Source organism: Amyelois transitella, chromosome 23 (assembly GCF_032362555.1).
Source record: "Amyelois transitella isolate CPQ chromosome 23, ilAmyTran1.1, whole genome shotgun sequence".
NCBI classification, from domain to species: domain Eukaryota; kingdom Metazoa; phylum Arthropoda; class Insecta; order Lepidoptera; family Pyralidae; genus Amyelois; species Amyelois transitella.
In genome coordinates this window covers 2,360,079-2,382,205 of record NC_083526.1, presented here as the reverse complement: position 1 = coordinate 2,382,205, position 22,127 = coordinate 2,360,079, and the positions used below count along the sequence as shown (strand labels likewise).

General features: G+C 36.6%; 1 protein-coding gene across 1 annotated transcript; it reads right to left on the bottom strand.

The window, feature by feature from the left end:
- Window positions 1–12,639, bottom strand: LOC106133022 (lysyl oxidase homolog 2). The gene is made up of 9 exons (XM_060951052.1): window positions 12,619–12,639; window positions 8,998–9,138; window positions 7,927–8,201; window positions 6,242–6,470; window positions 4,649–4,800; window positions 3,275–3,411; window positions 2,413–2,570; window positions 1,855–1,949; window positions 1–140 (listed from the first exon to the last, which is right to left on the bottom strand). Exons 3-9 carry the CDS (start codon window positions 8,188–8,190, stop codon window positions 18–20), a joined length of 1,158 nt encoding a protein of 385 aa, XP_060807035.1. The 5' UTR covers window positions 8,191–8,201; window positions 8,998–9,138; window positions 12,619–12,639; the 3' UTR covers window positions 1–17.
- Between the last annotated feature and the right edge of the window lie 9,488 nt (window positions 12,640–22,127).

Below are 22,127 nucleotides of genomic sequence, written 5' to 3'. Positions count from 1 at the left end.
AAAAAAGACTTCTTCTCTTAAGGTCTCCCGAGACTACACCCGTAGACTCTGGCGTAAGACTCCGTCAGTCTTAACTGGCAAGTCGCCGCGTTGTTGTGGTAAGTTTGTTCAGGTATTCTTGCATGAGGATTCACTGCCACCTGGAATGAATGAATGAATTTACCCGCCCGCCGATTATATAAGACTCGAAATTTTTTAAAATGTTTTTTTTTATATGTTGTTTCCGGCACATTAAATAGGACCACTCCATCTCTTTTCCATGAATGTCGTTAAAGGCGATTACTACAGACGCACTTTCATTAAGTGCAAGAAAAAAACATAGTGTTTGCCAGCTGCCTCTCTTTCCGTGCAGAATGTAAAAGGCAATCAAAGGAAAGGCTCATAATTAATGGATTCTTACATACATACATATGATCACATCTATATCCCTTGTGGGGTAGACAGAGCCAACAGTCTTGAAGACTGATAGGCTACGTTCAGCTATTTGGCTTAATGATAGAATTGAGATTCAAATAGTGACAGGTTGCTAGCCCATCGCCTAAAAAAATCCCAAGTTTGTAAGCGTATCCCTTAGTCGCCTTTTACGACATCAATGGTCTTTCTTTTTTGTATTGGTGCCGGGGCCACGCGGCATTTTTTTTAGGGCTAAGAACTGTCCATTATTTGAATCTCAATTCAGTTAAAAGACAACGGCTTTTCAGTATTTTCGAGACAAACAGCGTTAAAAATATATCGTCCAATGAAAATTTCAAAGAAAGCGTTGACGTGTATTTCATCCTTGATTTACATAAGCCCATAAAAAATGTATTTTTGTCACATTTCCTTCAAATCACGAATGAACGAAGTAGAAAAATGTTTGTGCGCATTTAGAAATTGTCGGAATATTTTTAAGAATAAAGTCATTTAATATCGTCAATACAAGCACAGTATAAGATGTACGATATGAATGTATTATATATATACATGTGTAGCATATCTTTAGGTATTCCTTTTCCTACTAATGTTTTAAATGCGTAAGTACATACGTTTATTTGTGTTAGTTGTGTCCGAACAAATTGTTTTGAAATTTTGTGTATATACAAATAAGAGTCTGGAGAAGTGGCAGAGGAGGAAGACCCGTGGGATTTGCGAAAAACCTGTATTCTTTTGTTGGTGGCGCTAAATTAGCACATGTTCTTATATTATCTTCCTTATAAAGAAGAATGAACCAAAAGTCCCAAAAAGACTATGCTCAACTGAAGGCTAAGTATCACCCTGACCCAATTCAGAGACATGGTTATAGTCACAGCTCAGGCTCCTCTCCGTAGAGAACTCCATAGTTAACGTAAGGTATTAAAGAAAATGCTGCTGTGCAGTTTGTTACAGCTTCTTCTGTTATGAAAAAAATAATAATTTTGAAAGTTATCAGATAACCCAGGATCGATTGTCTTAACGTAAAAAGATTAGAACAGACTGTCTTAGCGCAAAAAGATTAGGACAGACTGTCTTGGCGCAAAAAGATTAGAACAAACTGTCTTGGCGCAAAAAGATTAGGACAGACTGTCTTTGCTCAGAAAGATTAGAAAAGACTGTCTTGGCGCAGAAAGATTAGAACAGACTGTCTTGGCGCAAAAAGATTAGGACAGACTGTCATGGCCCAGAAAGATTAGAAAAGACTGTCTTGGCGCAGAAAGATTAGAACAGACTGTCTTGGCGCAAAAAGATTAGGACAGACTGTCTTGGCGCAGAAAGAATAAAACAGACTGTCTTAGCGCAAAAAGATTAGGACAGACTGTCTTGGCGCAGAAAGATTAGAACAGACTGCCTTAGCGCAGAAAGATTAGGTCAGACTGTCTTGGCGCAACAAGAACTTACTTTAAAAGTGTAGTCTCCAGGCAACACATCGGTAACATCCACCCATTGACAATCCAGATTGTACAAGTATATGTCTGAACAATTGACTGAAATACCTGAAATATATCAAAACATTAATCTTATAAGTATATAAAATTCTCGTGTCACAATGTTCGTTTCCATACTCCTCCGAAACGGCTTGACCGATTCTCATGAAATTTTGTGAGCATATTGAGTAGGTCAGAGAATCGGCCGACATTTATTTTTCATACCCCTTAGTGATAAGGGTTGTCCAACCTTATCATTTTTGTTAACTAGAAATAACTTAAAAAATATTTATAGGGCAAAACAACGTTTGCCGGGACGGCTTGTATAATATAATCACGTCTACATACAGAGCCAACAGTCTTGAAAAGACTGATAGGCCACGTTCAGCTATTTGGCCCAATTCAATTCTATCATTAAGCTAAATAGCTGAACGTGGCCAGTCGGTCTTTTCAAGATTGTTGGCTCTGTTTACCCCGCAAGGGATATGGGCCTGACCATATGTATGTATGTACTTTTGAATTTTATACCTACCTTGATCGCCATAATTTTTACAAGAATACTTCTTCTCCACATCTGGGTGACATGTATTGTCTTCTAGGCAGAACGATGCCTTGTGACCTTCCGCTACTCGCCTGCCTTTGTCATCTAGTACGTCGAATGTGGCAAACACTTCCATGCTGTGGTAATGCCTGCAAGTAAATTAAGAATTGTGTTTATGTATTGACAATTATTAAGCGATATATAGTATCCTATAGTAATTAATAAAAATTTTGAATTTTGAATATTGTGACGTCGTGCTATTCACAGTACGGGAGCATTATAAAAGTGCGCGCGCGCACCCCGTATCTTCTCTTATCTTTTTCACCTTTGGATTACTAAGCGTTCAACAAGTTGAGTAGCTCGTTATCCTGTGGCGGCTACTTCTTGGTGGATCTCGTGTCTTTATAAGTATTTCCTATAGACTTCTAGGGCCAGTTTCTATAGCTGAACCCACTACCTCTTACAACTTGGAAAGCTAGTGCAAATAAAGATTGTCATGCCCTGGCCGTGTTCGGTCCCGGGATCCCAGGTGTCATAGATAAGCGAACATCGTTAATTATTAATTATTTGATATATACGACGATATAAATAAACTCGTGAATTAATTGCAAACCAGCACATGACTTTACACAAGAATAAAGTGTATAATTTAAATCTAAAGCCAAAATTGTATTGTTAATGACTAAAGTTAATAATTTCTATGTTAATAAAATCTATCATTAAGCCAACTGGCTGAACGTGGCCATTCGGTCTTTTCAAGAATGTTGGCTCTGTATACCCCGCAAGGGATATAGACGCGACCATATGTATGTATGTATGTATTCCTATGTTCAAAATTAATTAAACAACTCACATATGACAAAGGTGCCATTGCCAGAGATGTTTAGGTAAATACGGTCTGAAATCGTCATTCCCGATGTTCATAGAAGAGGCAGTGAAACGGAGTAGCCTTCGCGTCTCAAAATGCCAGTCAGGATTTGATTCTTGGACCTGCAAAGAATGACAATTAACAAATGCCTAAACTGGGATAAGCGTCTGTGATCGAATTGGTCGCGCCTGGATATTAAAATGCGCGATGCACATAAAATGCACAGGTTCAAATCCCACCTCGGTCATGGAACAGCTATCATCGAAGTTGTACGTTATGTACATTAGTTTGAATACTAATCAATGCCATTATAGTGGGGAAAAAACCATCGTAAGGAAACCTGCACAATCAGGCAACTGGATGTATTATAGATCCAATATGGGTTAGGTTCCCCTGCAAAGGTTGCGAAGGTCAGACGGGAGTCGCTTCGTGTAAAAACCTGACTCACCCACTCCAGGTCCATGGTCAAAGGCATACCCCAGGCTCCTCTCCAGAGTGGCGAGGATGCAACCGGGACTAAAGCCAGGAGGAAGAAGAAGAAGCCCGTAACGGAAAAAGCTACTTTCCCCCTTTTTTGTGGACCACTTGAAGAAAAAAGTACATAGGTACATATAATCACGTCTTTATCTCTTATGAGGTAGATAATGCTAATAGCCTCGCAAAGACTGGAAAGCCACATTCAGCTTTATGGCTTAATGATGACGTTAAGATTCAAATACTGACAGGTTGCCGGCCTTGAAAGTTTAAGAAAGAAAGTCTTTAGGGAAATCTTATGTCCATCAGAGGATTACATGATGACAAAGTATAGCCTGCTACGCCCGTGCAAATTCAGCAGAAGAATTATCTTAATTTCCATTAACCAGAAAGAAGCTGAAATTTAGGGAAAATCTGCCCTAGACAACAAATAAAAAACCTGCTTGCCAAAATTCAACTTTTTATACCTATAGTCATGGACTGTGATATTTATTATCCAAAACTTAAGACTATATTTACAGTTTAAAACCAATGCGATAAACTAGTAAGAATCTTAATTATAACATAATAAATATTGCCGTCTATGGCATCAGCTATTTCATTCAGTCAGCCAGCCAGTCAGTAAGAAGGTCATCCTTATTTATATTATGTAGATCACCTCATCAAGGACAGTGTGGAGGGAAAGGTCGGAGTGGGAAGACCTAGATGAACGTATCTTGATCAAATTAAGGACGTCCTGGTAAAGGGTCGGGTCAAAAGTACCCGAAACCGAAGCAATGAAGCGAAGGAAGTATGCAGAGATCGTGGCAAGTGGAAAGAGGTAGTCTCTGCCTAACCTTCCGGGAAAGAGGCGTGATTTTATGTATGTATGTATGTATGTATCACCTCATAAGCAGTTCTGCTCAGGCAGTTCTCTTCCATAGCACATTGCAGTAGATACAAGGGGACGTCCTGTAAATGTCCTGTGATTTCTAAAGTTTGCGTATTCAGAGCCAAGTCAGCCATTCGTTCGGTACACACCACTGCTGCCACGTAACCTGAAAGTATTTATTATTAATATATACATATACATTTAGTCACGTCTATATCCCTTGCGGGAGACAGAGCCAACAGCCTTGAAAAGACTGAAAGGCCACATTCAGCTTTAGGACTTTATGATGGAATTGAGATTCAAATGTGACAAGTTGCTAGCCCATCGCCTACATAAGAGGAATCTTAAGTTTATAAGCCTATCCCTTAGTCGCCTCTTACGAAATCCATGGGAATGATATGGGGTGGTCCTTTTTTATAATTGCCGGGAACTACACGGTAAGTTTATTAATTTGAAATTATGTATTAATACTTTTTTAACGTTCGCATTCTTCTGTTATATTATTAATCTATGCAACCGGAAATCAATGCGAACGTTTGTATCTATAAATTTGGGATTCTTCTATCAGGCGATGGGCTAGCGACCTGTCACTATATGAATCTCAATTCTATCATCGAGACAAACAGCTGAACTTGGCCTATCAGTCTTGAAAAGACTGCTGGCTCTGTCTATCCTACAGGGGTTGCGGACGTGACAATATGTAGGTATGTATGTAATTAACTTACATTAAATTACTGACTTACATTAATTACCTAATAATCGGCACGTCTTGCTGAGGTTAGTTACTTAAACTGAAAAAAAGTCATCCACTTGTCTGAATGTGCAGATTTTATGCCACACGAGGTTCGATCTCGATTGACCTTAGTCTTAAAATATATTAAATTTGAATCTGTTTATTATTCACATTCTGGGTGTATCTGTTTATTATTCAAAGATCATCTTGGTGTTGCTAACTTAATATAAACTAAAGTTATTTAAGTTAACATGGGTGCAAAAGTTTAATTTAATTAACTAAGATTATTTTAGTATACTATTATAAGTAAATGTTAAGGTAAGAAAGACGGTAAACGGGAGATTTAAGGAGTACCCGTAATCGTCGAATATGCCTGAAAAGAGTAATGAGTGTGGAGGAAGCGAGAGAGGTCTGTAAGGATCGAAGCAAGTGGAAATCCATAGTCTCTGTCTACCCCAATGGGAGAAAGCCGTGATGTATGTATGTTTGTAAGTCCCCGGTTTAGATTTAAGATCTATATTTGTAAATATTGTCTGGTAAAAATGATGCAGTGTAATTTGTTCTGCCTCTTCTTTTACATTTTGGAAGCGGTAGTAGGTAGATATAGTTATTTATACCAATTTTGTAAATTTATCTATTTTCTTCTTACATACATACATACATAAAATCACGCCTCTTTCCCGGAGGGGTAGGCAGAGACTACCTCTTTCCACTTGCCACGATCTCTGCATACTTCCTTCGCTTCATCCACATCCATAACTTCTTATTACCTATCTATCATAAAGCCAAACAGCTCAACCTGGCCTGTGAATATTTTCAAGACTGTCGGCTCTGTCTACCCCGCAAGGGACACGTGATGATACGTTCTCATTACCTTCATCACTCGGACATTGGACATCACCATACCGATGCTCGCACAGAAACACATTGCTCTCATTCCCCTGGCAGTGAACGTTGGAGAGTACGATACGAGACTTTCCGAACGAATCAGTCTGTAGTGCCTGCTCAGCAAAACCTAGACCTAGGTGTCTGCAGACCACCATAGCTTCGTATAGGGTCCACCCGTCGGGGCAGACGCTACCCCAGATTTTGTTGTAGTAGATCTGAAAATTGCATGTAATTGAATGTATAAATATTGAATCCTACATACATACATATGGTCACGTCTATGTCCCTTGCGGGGTAGACAGAGCCAACAGTCTTGAAAAGACCGAATGGCCACGTTCAGCTGTTCGGCTTAATGATAGAATTGAGATTCAAATAGTCACAGGTTGCTAACCAATCGCCTAAAAAAGAATCCCAAGTTTGTAAGCCTATCCCTTAGTCGCCTTCTACGACATCCATGGGAAAGAGATGGAGTGGTCCTATTCTTTTTTGTATTGGTGCCGGGAACCACACGGCAGCCGGGAAATCTTATATTTCTTTTAACATGCAAAATCGTGAAATACCGTGCTGTGTGGTTCCTGGCACAAATAGGAAAAATCATAGGATCACTTACACATATTTTTCGACTGAGGGATAGGCATATAAACTTGGGATTCTTTTTTAAGGCGATGGGCTGGCAACCCTGTCACTATTTGAATCTCAATATACCTGAACGTAGCCTATCAGTCTTTTCAAGACTCTAGAAATCTATATACATTTATTTTTTATTTGTTAAAAATAAATTAAAAATAAGAATATAATGAAGTATACCAAATCTTTAGAAATACTATGGTTTAGGTAAAATGGTCAAAAGTTTAGTTCTGAATAAAATTAAATCAATTTTATACACGAAGTTTTGCTCTTTTAAAAATTAAGAAATTTCTTTCCTCATCGTCGTCATTAAAATTTGATTTTTTTTTATGAAAGTCAGTAATATTATTTATTGAGATAAAAAAAATATTGTAGGTAGATATATCCATGAGCCATACTTTTCCGACACGAAATAAATTCTGACATAACATTTTAACGATATTCGGTGTAAAAGCATGAAGTCATCAACTTGTTCAAACATAAAATTCAACGAACTTTACAACTTTTCAGCAGAAAACGTTTCTTGTAATTAAATTGAAACAGCGAACTTAGGTACTTTAGGAATGCAAATAGACTTAAATTAGATTGCAAAAGAGTATGTGTCAGCAACTTTAAAATAATGTTATGAATGAAATTAGATTTGTTGCCAGAGTTAGTCCTATTAAATTCATTCAAGATTATAACAGCATTGTCTAGACTTCTTACGTTTTTTGTTGTCAAATTGGAAGCGAAATAAATTTGGTTTACAATATTTGTAGTTATTTAGTTAGAGACATTTTTTAGGGGTTTCGCAGCTTACCTAAGTGCTTTGTTGTTCCAAACTGTATAAGTTTATTTATAAAAGTTGTGATTTTCAAGTAAATAAGTAGAAATATATAAGATTTAACAGGAAAAAAGGGGTCTGAGTCTGAGACGATGAAATAGAAATATAAATTTTTATTTGATAATAAAAAAATGTTAATAAACCCAGTATTTTCCTAAACGACATTACCAATAAATATGATTCTTTTACAGATCAGGCTAATAATTACAACTATAACTTACTTCAACTCTTCCTTGACTTTGACTCCTCACACTCCTGTTTGAGTTCTGCTGGTTTGAACCTACTAATCTGAATGCCACGTCATCATGATTCAATAGATCATGTTTATTTCCAGATTCTCTTTTCCTTATAACTGTTGTATTGGAAATTTCAGTGGTACAGTTAACACCTGCGGCTTCGCTGATTTCACAGTCAGATGAGCCCCAACCACTGAATACACATTGAGAGATAGATGTCTCATCTCCTAAACATACAACATCATCCATCCAGTATTTTCCTGCAAATTTTAAAGTAGTAAGTTTTATGTATAATACTCAGTTTTAATTCTTATTTCCATCTGAATTGAAGAAGAACTAAGATTAGCCACAAATTTATAAAGTATATTTTTATATAAAACATACGAAATTCTAATATATGTATAATGTCATCTAACCATTAGGTGTGTAACCTATACGTCCAAAATTACAAACTGTAATACAACTTGCAATATGGGGCGAGGCTTGGAGAGAAGTTTGTAAGTAAGTAATAAATTTGTTTTCAATATTAGATACTTCGGTTCCATCACTTATATGAGCAAATTTTGGAATTTGTTCCGGAAACATGCTACGAAAACTACTCAAGAACATATGTCTATGCCACGAGAATTAAAAAAAACTTATTAATGGGAGAATAAATAAGGATAGCGAGATGAATAATGATAAAATATAATTATATTTTCCATATGATATCAAAAGAGAAAAGTGATTTATTTAAACTCCTTACAGACATACAGAGTTCAAAATGACGTTAAACTATTTTCAACAAAAGAAAACAATATTTTCCCGAAAGCACCATTTCTATACGATTCGATAATCCTACTACTATTATAAAGGCGAAAGTTTGTATGGATGTTTGTTACTCTTTCACGCAAAAACTACTGAACCGATTACCATGAAATTTGGTATGTAGGTAGCTGAAGACCCAGAATAACACATAGGCTACTTTTTATCCCAGAGTTCCCGCGGGATTGATAGGGTTTCCATGCGGACGAAGTCGCGGGCGGCCTCTAGTATTAAAATAAGGGATGTACTTACTCCGTGCCTCCCCATACTGGCTGCCACGAGTGGCCGTGCCAGTTCTGTTGAAGTGTCTGCACACAATTTGTGCCGCAACATCGTCCCAAGAGTCGTCACAAATTGCTCCCCAGCGGCCGGCGTGGTAAATATATACATTTCCTATAATATACATACATACATATGGTCACGTCTATATCCCTTGTGGGGTAGACAGAGCCAACAGTCTTGAAAAGACTGATCGGCCACGTTCAGCTATTTGGCTTAATGATAGAATTGAGATCTAAATAGTGACAGGTTGCTAGCCCATCGCCAAAAAAAAAGAATCTCAAGTTTGTAAACCTATTAGCCTTAGGCACCTTTTACGACATCCATGGGAAAGAGATGGAGTGGTCCTATTCTTTTTTGTATTGATGCCAGGAACCACACGGCCTAAAATATCATAGTAAAGAAAAGCAAAATAATTTATATTAAATTCTTAAGATTTATCCCAGGGTTTTAATGTAAATATAATAGATATTTAATATTTTTTTTGTTAATATTATTTTATATATATTAGTGGTTATGTCATCTAGACATTTTAATCTTTACCCGACATTTTGGCTTAGTCTAGGACGTAATATAAGTATGTATTTTAAATGATTGATAATAATTTCAAACACAAGACATTACCTTCAAATTTACTTGGACCTCCAACAAGTCTTATTCTTCCTTCTAGCTTCTTTCTTCTATTAACTATCTTTTGAATAAAATTAGCCCTATCTAAACGATCTTTCTCACTTAAATCTTTACCTAATACATCTATTTTCACCATTAATAAAACAAATAATCCAAGTAATTTTAATGCACTCATTTTCTTAAATATAAAAACATGTAATCAAAATGATTATGGGTTCAAAAAATGATCCTTGGGAGGGCTTAGAATACTAACATTTAAATTTTTTACAAAAACTTATCATGTTTAAAAAATGCAATAATTATTAAACAAAACTGTAGTTTTCAATCGATAAATAAAACGAAAATACTAAGCAAAATATTTATCGATATTATCAAAGGTTTTGGTAAGTTTGATGAATTTGTTTCGATAGCTACGAAGCGACTGAATTGCACGCGGCTAGTTGTTGTAGAGATGTCAATTAGTTTGCTTCGCTAGTTCAATGTCAAGATATATGATGATGAGCATTGCAGATGTTTGTATGTTCATTGTTAAGGAGAAGTGCGTAAACATATGCAATCATTATTGTACTCAGCTTACTGTTGGATGACGAATATTCAATAGCAGTCTTTATCTAATAACATCATTATGTGTTCGTATGTAAAAAAATTGTATCATCTACCACACAATTTGAAAATCTCAAATAAGTTTTTCGGATTAAAATTGATTACAGTAGAATTCGTAAAAAAGTTACCACATAATATCAAATCTAAAAAAATAACTACTAAATTCAGTTCTGGAAATTATCTTACTGTAATGAATTACATTCTAAAAAGATTTTTGAAGGTTACAACCTATGAGGTATTTTACTATGAGCTGTATGTATCCCCGTCTGTCCAGGAATTGGTATGAAAATAGAGAGTCATGTAGGTAAAGTCACAATCAAAGTCTTGTTTAGTGATGTACTAAAAATGCTTCCCCTTACTGAAGTAATGTTGACACGGAACATTATTACTAACGCTTCGTTTGACCTAAATATTAATTTGTTCAGAATGGATGTTTACGAATGCAATTGTGATCTTTGTAACAGAGTACTTAAGACTGGAATTTAGGTGACGAAAATAATATTTTTGTAAATGATCTAATGTGGAAATTTTCTTGTCTAAACAGAATTACAACACAAAAAAGATTTGTCTATAAATATGATTGTTGCTATGTCAGGTTCACCAAATTCCTTTGAAGTACCTAATAACAATGTTGTTCCTATAACGTAAACACTAGATCGAGTAACTTCTTACTAATTGCAAGGAATTATTCATTTAAGTAAATTAATGTACTTTCAAAACCTAGTGACCATGAATCTGAGGATAACTTAACGATGTTTTCCTGCACCGTACTAAAAATTTCGGTTAGTAATCAAAATTCAAATTTTTACTTTCTTCACTTCCCTTAAAACATATGTTACTGACAGTTCGATATACCTATGTAAAAAATAAAAATAAAAAAGGACATACATATATATAATATATCAAACTGTCAGTAACATATGTTTTAAATCTCTCACCTTCAACATCAAGAGCGAAATCACCAAACGCTTTCTTTAATAAATGGGTTGATATAACAAAGAAATATTGAAGGTCCTATAGCCATAAAATAAAGGTTCTGTAATACACAATTTGGGTTTTCTAACCTCGGAAAAGGTTAAGTACATCTTCGTTTCGCCAATAAAAACGTCTCGTAACATAGATTCAGCCGAATTTATATGAACGTGAATTTTACTGCTTTTAAATGGAAAGGTAGGTTAAGTCGTTTCGAATGGCCTTTGTTTGCAAATTTCTTTATTATATCTTTCAATAAACATACATATAATCATGCCATCATATCTTACGGGATAGACAGAGCCAACAGTTTTAAAAAACTGAAATCCCACATTCGGTTGCTATCCCATCACTAAGACATTAAATCCCAAATATGCCTTTCCCTTAGTCGCCATTTACGACATCCATGGAAATATATGGAGTGGTCCTATTTTAAAGTACCGGAAACCATACAGCTGAGCGAAGCCTTTTAGTGTATTCAAGACTGTTAGCTCTGTCTATCCCGCAAAAGATATAGAGGTGATTATATGACTCAATTCACGTAAACAAACACAAAATAATGGCTACATTTTAGGCTTCCGCATTCTTTTTGGAATACTTTTAGCTTCCATCACTCTTTTTAGAAATAAACCTTCCAGCGAATACATTAGAGTCTGTTTTCATTGGAGAGAATCGTTTTGCGATTGGAACTTGGTTTATCTAGTTAAGTGACACACAGACCTTTTGTACATAAAACATAATGTGCTTTTCTTTGCTACTATATATCTTTCTGTAAGATTATAACCGCGGCTTGAAAAAAGAAAAGAGCTCGATAATTTCCCGTTATCGTACATTTCTGTGAAAACGTACATGCTCCCAAATTTCAGCTTCCTATGCCCGATAGTAAGATTTTTATATAAATTATATATAGGAGATTGATGAGTAAAATGATTTAGCTAATCTTCCCAGAATATTCTAATCTTCACTCTGATTAGTAACTTAAATCTTTAAGAGTAGAAACTTTCTCGTCATACTTATAATTTATTTACTTAGGAAAAATTACCTTCCTTCCCATTTTTATTAAATATCTTTAGCAAATGTCCACGTAACTTTTGTAATTTTGTTGCCTCTTTTAATATCTTAAGAAAGAGATTGAGCCTGTTTTATGTAGATAAGTGTGACCATAAACTAGTAATAGATTTGTGGTGTTTAGATTCTGATGAACATTTAACAGTATTCTTTATCTACTTATTACACTTTTACTGATTTATTTTTCTAATAATACTGCTGGTTCTTACCACCCGTGTGTCACATAACATCAAAGTTTACGTTCAGTGATTTGGAATTTTCCAATCTGACCATTTATCTGGTTGTCGGGAGGGAATCCTGGTGAAGTATGTGGAAACTTACTATTGGCTCGGCGTGGATGAACAGATCTGAAAACAGGAATTCTTTGTTACTCCGACCAGTTTTGAGGTTATGAAAACAAGTGTTTCATTTTGGGAATTTGAGGTTGTAATCGATGATCTAGGAATAGTATGGATTTAATTAGAAATTTAATAATTCTGTAAGGATCATAGCAAGTGGAAGAGGAACATGTAGTTATCTATACTTATATTATAAGGCTGAAGAGTTTGTTTGTTTCAACGCGCTAATCTCAAGAACTACTGGCTCGAATTGAAAAATTGTTTTTGTGTTGAATAGACCATTTATTGAGGAAGGCTATTTATCATCACGCTGCAACTATCAGGAGCGAAGAAATAATGGAAAATGTAAAATAAAATGGGGAATATTATTCCTCCTTGAGGGCTTCAATGGTGCCCAAAATAACTATTCCACGCGGACGAAGTCGCGGGTACAGCTAGTAATGAATAAAGATTTTGAATTGGAACTGCGCCAACATCAATCTCGATGCATCATGTTGTAAACGCTAGTCCTATAATCTAGTTTCGGAGGCGTAGTCAGCGTTTTGGAGGCAATATCGTTGTTACGGCAAACACAGCCCAGGACGAGGTGGAAATGAAATGTTACGCTATAGGGTTGCGATGAAGGATGAATTGAATTGAATGATGAATTCGTATTGACATAATTAGTTCTAAATTCATTCATGTTTTTAATGTAGACAATGTGCATTTGTCCACGATTAAGATTTAAGAGATCTATATTTGTAAATTGACGTCCGATGAAAATGCTGCAGTGTAGTTTGTTCCGCCGCTTCTTCTACACATGCGCTTTGGAAGCGGTAGTAGTTATAATTAGATTTAAGTTATGTGACGTCAATAAGTGATACCTTGTATCCAATTTTGAAAATAAATCTTTTCTATTCTATTCTGTAGTTGAATCGTAATCATAATCATTTATTCCTTGATTATGGTTACAATATAGGTCTTAAGTATTTAGGTGCATGCCAATCTAAGGTCTGCCGCGCCGATGGATGCATGGCTAGGGGCGAGCCTAGTCTCGAGCGTGCCACTTCCGCCATGGGGTTGGGCGACCCCCAGGTAATGGCTAGCCTTACCCTGGCATGCGGGGCTCTGCTGGGGCGGACAAAATTGTTCCCTTGCGTCTCGTGGGAATCGCATGATGATCCGTAAAAAGCACCTAAATGGCGGCGATGGTGTCCGCACCCCATCACGTCTCGTTCCCGGCGGGAGCGGTATGCGGTCTGCTGAAAGCCGTTTTGCGACGATGAATGTAAGAGGAGGAATGAAGGAAAAGATTGAGGAAGTATGCCAGATGATGGATGAAAGACGTTTGGATGTGTTGTGCGTGAATGAAACGAAGCGGAAAGGATGCGACGCGACGCAGCACGGCCCTTACACGGCGTATTGGTCTGGAATTTCCAGTACCAGCCGAGGCTGTCAAGGGGTCGGTCTAATTCTTTCTGCACGAATGGCTGAGTGTGTGAATGAGTATGAGTGTGTCAGCCCTCGTCTTCTGTGGATTAGGCTGAAAGTTGGAATCACTCGGATCTTCGTTTTAGGTGTTTATGCACCGTGGGATGTGGGTTCGAGGGGTACAACATCAGCAAAAAGCGAAAACGAGGAGTTCTGGAATAGTGTAAGAGAAGTATTGAAAGTTACCAAGCCAAATGAGAAGATTATTATGTTATTTAGTGATTTTAATGGATGGGTGGGTGTAAAGCGTGATGGATATGAAAAGGTGCTTGGTGCGTTTGGTGACGAAAAGGTGAATGATAATGGAAGAAGTGTATTAGAAATTTGTCTAGAGTGGGATCTTTTTGTGTCGAACTCAATGTTTCAACATAAAGAGATCCACACCTATACAAGAGTGGAAGGTATTTTAAAAAGTATGATAGACTTTGTGATTGTAGATGAAAGATTGAAGAACAAAGTGCTGGATACCCGTGCATATCGCGGTGCTGGCATTGACTCGGACCATTTACTGGTGATATCCCGGATAAGGGGTATCTTCAATCGCTGGCGGCACAGGGTAAGGGAGCAAACCAGCGCTTTGGAAAGAGTGAAAGTAGAAAATTTGCAAGATATGGATGTAGGTAAGAAGTATATTAATAGACTGAAGGATGAAATTGAAGATTTAGATGAGAGGAGCAATATTGAAGATGGATGGAAGGAATTTAAAGAAAGAATTGTGAAAGTAGCTGTTGAAGTGTGTGGTGTAAGTAGAAGAAGGAAAGGGAAAAATCACAAAAATGCGTGGATGAGTAAAGATGTGCAAGAACTTGTGCGATTAAAGAAGAAAGCATGGCTGGATTTGTTAGCAGCAAAAGCTAACTTAAGAATGCAAGAGGTTATAGATGAGGATGTGAATGAAGCACGTAAGGAATATAAAAAAATGAAAGATTTGGTTAAGAAAGCTGTGATTAGAAAGAAAGAAGAGTATAAAGAGGATTTTGATAAAAGGCTATCAGAAGACTTTCAGTCAAATCTGAAAGTATTCTGGAAATCCGTAAGGTCAGCCCGAGGAAAAACTATAACCAGAGAGCTGACTAGGATCAGATGCCAGGATGGTAGCGTTGTGAAAGGAGAAGAATGTGTGCTAAAGATATGGAAGGAGTATTTTGAGAGTTTATTTAAAAAAAAAGGAAGAAAATAAGAAAGAGTTCTGCTATAGCAAAGAAAAAGAGAATGAGATGGAAGGCGAAATTGAAATGTTTGAAATTGTGGAAGCACTTAAGAGTATGAAAGCGGGTAAGGCTGCCGGGTATGATAGAGTGTCGGTCGAGATGCTTAAAGCAGGAAAAGGCGTCGTAGCTAGACAGTTGTACTGCCTTTTCAATTTGTGTTGGAGAAGCGGCTGAGTACCAAAAGATTGGTGTAAGGCTGTTATTGTGCCACTTTACAAAGGAAAAGGGTCACAACTGGACTGCAAAAATTATCGTGGTATAAGCCTGCTTAGCGTCGTCGGCAAATTGTATGCTAAGGTATTGATTAATAGAGTCAGGAATGAAACTGATGACAAAATATGGGATGCTCAAGCGGGATTTCGAAAGGGAATGGGATGTACTGATCAGGTCTTTTCTTTGCGGTGCATAGCCGAAAAGTTTTTGGCCAAGAGTCAAAAAGTCTATTGCACATTCGTGGATTTGGAAAAGGCCTATGACAGAGTTGAGAGGAATGAATTGTGGTCAGCACTTTCTATGCATGGGGTGAGCAGTCTCTTGATACGAGCACTGAAATCCTTATATGAGGATTCGAGTGCTTGTGTCAGGATAAACGGAGCGCACACTGAGTGGTTTAAGATTGAGAAAGGTGTTAGGCAGGGATGTGTTGCGTCACCGTGGCTGTTCAACCTATTTATGGATAGTTGTTTGACAGATTTGAAAGAGTCTGAAAGTGGATTAAGGATGAATGATTTACTCGTCAAATGTCTGCTCTATGCCGACGATCAGGTTATACTGGCGTCATCAGCGGAGGAGTTACAGGAGATGGTAAACTGTATGCATGAAGCTTTAAAAGAGAAAGGAATGAAAGTGAACGTAAGTAAAACTAAAACACTGGTTTTTGAAATGGAGAAAGAAATGACAGCATGTAATATTTTGATTGGAGGAGAAAAAGTTGAGCAAGTGAAAGAGTTTGTATATCTAGGATCAAAGTTTACATCAGATGGCAAGTGTGATAGTGATATTGAAAGGAGAGTGAACGCGGGGAACATGGTGAATGGAGCTTTGCATGCCTTTATGAGCAGTCAGAAACTATCCAAAAAGGCTCGACTGGCTGTGCACAGGGGCGTGTTGGTCCCGACATTAATGTATGGGAGTGAAAGTTGGGTATGGCAAAAGAAGCACGAAAGCAGAATAAATGCAGTGGAAATGAGAGCGTTAAGGAGTATGTTGGGTGTGAAATTGAGTGACCGTATAAGGAACAGCGTGATAAGGGAATGTTGTGATGTGAAAGAAGATGTAGTTACAGGAATAGAAAAGGGTATGTTGAGATGGTTCGGTCATGTGGAGAGGATGAATGAAAACAGGTTGACTAAGCAGATATACAAGGAGAGTGTGGAGGGAAAGGTCGGGGTGGGAAGACCTAGACGAACATATCTTGATCAAATTAAGAACGTCCTGGTGAAGGGTCAGGTCAAAAGTGCCCGAAACCGCCGAGCTTGCATGAAGAGAGTTATGAATGTGGATGAAGCAAAGGAAGTATGCAGGGATCGTGGCAAGTGGAAAGAGGTAGTCTCTGCCTACCCCTCCGGGAAAGAGGCGTGAGTTTATGTATGTATGTATGTATGTAGTATTTAGGTACAGTTTCTGTGAACACATATTCTACCTTTGAAGGCGTCGGAATTATATAATTTAAATAAGCAGCGTGTGAAGTAAATTTTAACTTAATATTTAAGCAATGAAAAGTTTAATTACAAGTAAGAAATAAAACTTACCTAATGAAAACTATAATAATACGGATCGCGGCACTTTTGAATAGGAAAACTCTATATTTGTCCCATGGATGACGTAAAAGTCGACTAAGGGAAAGGCAAATGAGCTTGGAATTCTTTTTTATCGCGCAACCTGTCGCTATTTCGACGTGTAATGGAACTGCGATGGCTTTATCTTGCGATAAAAATGGCGTAGCGCATGGTCATGCTACGGAGACTGTTTTGATAAATCTGCTAAACAATGAAACTATGCCTCGAGAATATAATGTGACCTATATAGCTCTTTGAAAAACTTGTTATCCAAATTTCAATGCCTAAAACCTAATGCCCTATTAAACTTTTGGGTTAACTAGTGTTGGGAATTCACAACTAAGTCGCGAGTGTGATCAAAATAGGACCGGATTATAACGATTAATTACGTTATAATTTGTAAAGTTGTTTTCAATTTGTATAGGCCATTTAATGCTAGAATTAACTGGTAAAAGTTACATACATACCTACATACATATGATCACGTCTATATCCCTTGCGGGGTAGACAGAGCCATCAGTCTTGAAAAGACTGAATGGCCACGTTCAGTTATTTGGCTTAATGATAGAATTGAGATTCAAATAGTAACAGGTTGCTAGCCCATCGCCTAAAAAAAGAATCCCAAGTTTGTAAGCCTATCCCTAAGTCACCTTTTGCGACATCCATGGGAAAGAGATGGAGTGGTCCTATTCTTTTTTGTATTGGTGCCGGGAGCCACACGGATGATAAAAGTTATCCTGGCATATTAAACATTAAGAGCGACGGTAGTCGAATTTGTAAGGTGCCCGGGTAAAATGCGTAATCCGCTGAAAAGCGCAGGTTCGAATCCCACCAATGTAACAATAATTATTTAAGAAGTTATGTAGGTATATCATTTTGAATACTAACCGATGCTCTTATGGTAAGGGGAAAAAAACATCGTGAGGAAACCTGCATATTCAGGCAACTTATACGTTTTTTTATTTGTTATGTACTCCTTTATTAAACAAAAAAACCTTTACTTACTTACTTTGGTACTTACATGCGTAATAATATAACGACGTATTAAACTTCTACTTTCCCTTTTTTGATAGGGGGTTAAAAAAGCGTGACAACCCTGTATTTTAATATCCATCTTGGCGACATTTCGACTGAGACGAGCAACGCGAAAATAAACATATTCAATTTCAAACATTTCTCTCTTTTTTTTAGATAAGTAAACTATATTGCCATTTTATTTTTACGGTCTTAATTTGACGCGATGGGCTAGCAACCTGTCACTAAACATACATATATACATATAATCACGTCTATATCACTTGCGGGGTAGACAGAGCCAACAGTCTTGAAAAGACTGATGGGCCACGTTCAGCTATTTGGCTTTAAGATAGAATTGAGATTCAAATGGTGACAGGTTGCTAACTCATATTAAAAATTCAAATTCAAAATTTTTATTCATTATTATAGGATACTTCATATTTGTCATATGTTTTGGTTAACGTTACCCAGTGACACATAACACTATCCCATAATTGAAAACCACGGTCTCACCAGGAAGTTGAAGACGTAACCAGGACTAACGCTTGGAGGAAGAAGTTATCCAAATTTTAAACCCTGTTTCTTCTAAAAATAGGAATAAAAATTAAAATGCAGAACTGGGAGTAGCGAGATGACTCATAAAAGCAAAGTATCTATTACTCGGTGCACTTAAAACCTTAGCTACCAGCAATTTGTTGAATATCACAACTTTGTATTAGAGATGCGCGAGGTAAATCTTTGAAATTAACAAATAAATCTTTAAATCACTCAAAGTAAAAGATTTATAAATTCACTAATCTATAAAACCTCACGATCATCTCTGCGTGTTCCCAGTTGCACCCTCCACAGATGTCTTTCGGGACCGGGGTCCGCCTTCTAAAAAATCTATGACATTACAAAAAAAAATTGCTCATCAGCTCTAAAATTTAGGTCTTTTTTGACTTCTAAGTCAATCTCAAATGTGTGATTTATTAAAATGTATAAAATGAAAATGAAAAATGGTACATTGGCAACGTTCAAAACAACACAGAACCACTGCACAGATGCTAAATCAACAATATAAATTAGTTTATAACATGATAATAGCCCAAATAATCTGAATCTATCTAATATTAATTAATCTATGGTTTTCTCAATAAGCGAGCCTTTATCGAGGAAACCAAATTTAAAGATGTACAGTGATACAGATTTGAATTTGAATTTGAATCATTCATCGTAATTCACGGATATATGTATATCTTTTTAACGAATCACTCACGAGTTACACATCTCTACTTTGTATGGTGAATTATAATGATCCTGAGGCTGAATACATTAGCGAAATACGTAAAGTTACCGAGAAAATGCGGAGAAGACATGTCAAGACATGTCTCCAAAATAAATTTTCTTTCGCATACAGATAGGCATGTTAAAATGGCATGACATGGTTTTTCTTAAATTATTACGTTTTATAATTGAATCTGTTTAAGGTATTGAAATTGAATATATAATGGCTTTTTTATGTTTGGCGCAGTGGCTGTAAACTTTGTCTCTGAACCACAGGCCCGGGTTCGATTTCCGGTCTGAATTAATCCCAAGTTTAATAATCTGCCTTGACAATACTACTACAGTCCTCTTCTTTAGGTACTAGATAATATCATAATACGTCTTCGGTTTAGCTCTGTACGTATCTAAAGAAATTTACTATAAGTGTGAAAAAAGACGGTTAAGTATATCTATGATTACTGCATGTTATATATTTTCCTCTTTCACTTCTCATAATATTACTTTTTTGGTGATGTATTGTTGAAGGAAATTGGAATCAATCACACGTTGACACATTTATTACGTTGACGGCATAGACGTAGAAAAAAAGGCGGACGGAGTTTTACTATACGGCGAAATGAAGCATCAATAGTAGGTATACCATACCTATATTATACATACGCCTCATGCATACACTCTCATCAATAGTGTGACAGTTAGCAACCATAACCTCAAAGATGCGTCATAGATTATCTCACGACGCAACATAACGCGCCATAACGATGCTTCACTGTTTTTAAAGCCACTCCTCCGTCCACTTTCTTTCTACGTCTATGATAGATAGATAGATAAACTCTTTATTGGACTTTCAATTTAAGATTGATATCTTTTGGTTTAGTTATAATAGGTTCTTTTATGTAGTGTGCAAGGGTGAACTAAGAGAGGATTTCCAGAAATTTCAGCGTGAAAGTAAATTAATGGATTTTTTTCTTGTCCGCGAGTGAAGCTTGTATTTTTTAATTGAGAACCTCCTCCTTTTTGAAGTCGGTTAAAACGAACTCAGATGTATCTGCCCTCAATTTTACATATTCTGACATTTGTCGTATATTAGAAACATGAAATAACACTATCAAGCATTGAAGATATAACGATAGTGAAGAAGTTGTGAATTATAGTTCACATCACGTACATAGTCAGATCAATCTTGTGTCGAGTCGGATGCTGGGCCATTCTGCACGTGCCGTCTTTGTAAGGCTGTGTTCACATGGCGTCGCTCTCTCTCTAAGTGTTAACACTTTGAAATCGACTGAACTTACATTTAAAAACACAAGGCCAGTGATATACATCAGCTTGATGCTGCTAGTATTCATAATAAATTTTACTTATTTGTAATAGCTTCAGCTGCTACCGAGACCTGTTCATGGACATATCATCTATTGATATGACCAAAAACGGGATTTTTTTTGCAGGAGAACAACATAAATCCAAATCTATTTGTGTTGGTTTTATATCTCCACCGCGGTTTTATGACCGATGATTCCCAAAATAATCTATACTAATATTATAAAGCTGAAGAGTTTGTTTGTTTGTTTGAACGCGCTAATCTCAGGTACTACTGGTTCGAATTGAAAAATTCTTTTTGTGTTGAATAGACCATTTATCGGAGAAGGCTATAGGCTATTAAACATCACGCTGCAACTATTAGGAGCGAAGAAATAATATAATATATGTATGTTTTTATGTAAGTAACTTCCAATTCCCATGTGAATCCGGCCTCACATAGGCACATGTTCAGATGTACACACGTCGGTTGCCAGTATAAACATACCTACCCTAATTGTACGGCCTGTGACACACTAGCGTGACATCTGTCTTGCCTGCGGATATGTGGCGTTAGGAGATAGTTAACGTAGTAACGTTTAGTTTTGATATACAAGCAGTGAGAAGTTGAGCGATAATTTTTGCTGCAAGATAGCGCGATTGTTAACGGCTATTTGAATCTCAATTCCACAGTTAAGTAGTTTTTCCAGTATTCGAATATTTTGTAAAAGTTTTCTTCTGCAATATTGAGGAGTTCGCCCCTACCCCTCTTACTTTTAAACTATGCTTTGAAAAATTGTAAAAGAAGAAAATTGATTTTATTTACATACATATAATCACGTCTATATCCCTTGCATTGGAGTAGTCAGGGCCAACAGTCTCGAAAAGATTAATAGGCCACGTTTAGCTGTTTGGCTTTAGAATCCCAAGTTTGTAAGCATATCCCTTAGTCGCCTTTTACGACATCCAGGCGAAAGAGATGGAGTGGTTCTATTCTTTTTCTGTTGGTGCCGACAAAAAAGAAGTAACACACAAAATAGGCTAAAAAAATTTAAACTTGTGAAATGCATGAAGTCAAAATTGCTGAGCACTTTTTAAAGAAGCTATAAATGATTAATTTATGGCTAATCAAAATTTAATGACGTCTCAAGAAGCCATTAGGCGATAATCTTAAGGTTTTTACTTAACTTTTACTTCGCTAAATTGCTAACTGAGCAATCCACTAATGCCTAATGCCCATTCAGTTAAACGAGATATTAATTACCATTCTGTGACAAGGAATTGTTCTTTTGACAATGAACTTAATTTTATATCCGTAATTTTTATGACTTTCGACTAAAATAATTTCTTGAGTAATAATGATTAATTTAAGGGTAAAACTTAATTTAATTCAAATTCAAAATTTTTATTCATTATTATAGGATACTTCATATCGCGTAATAATTGTCAAA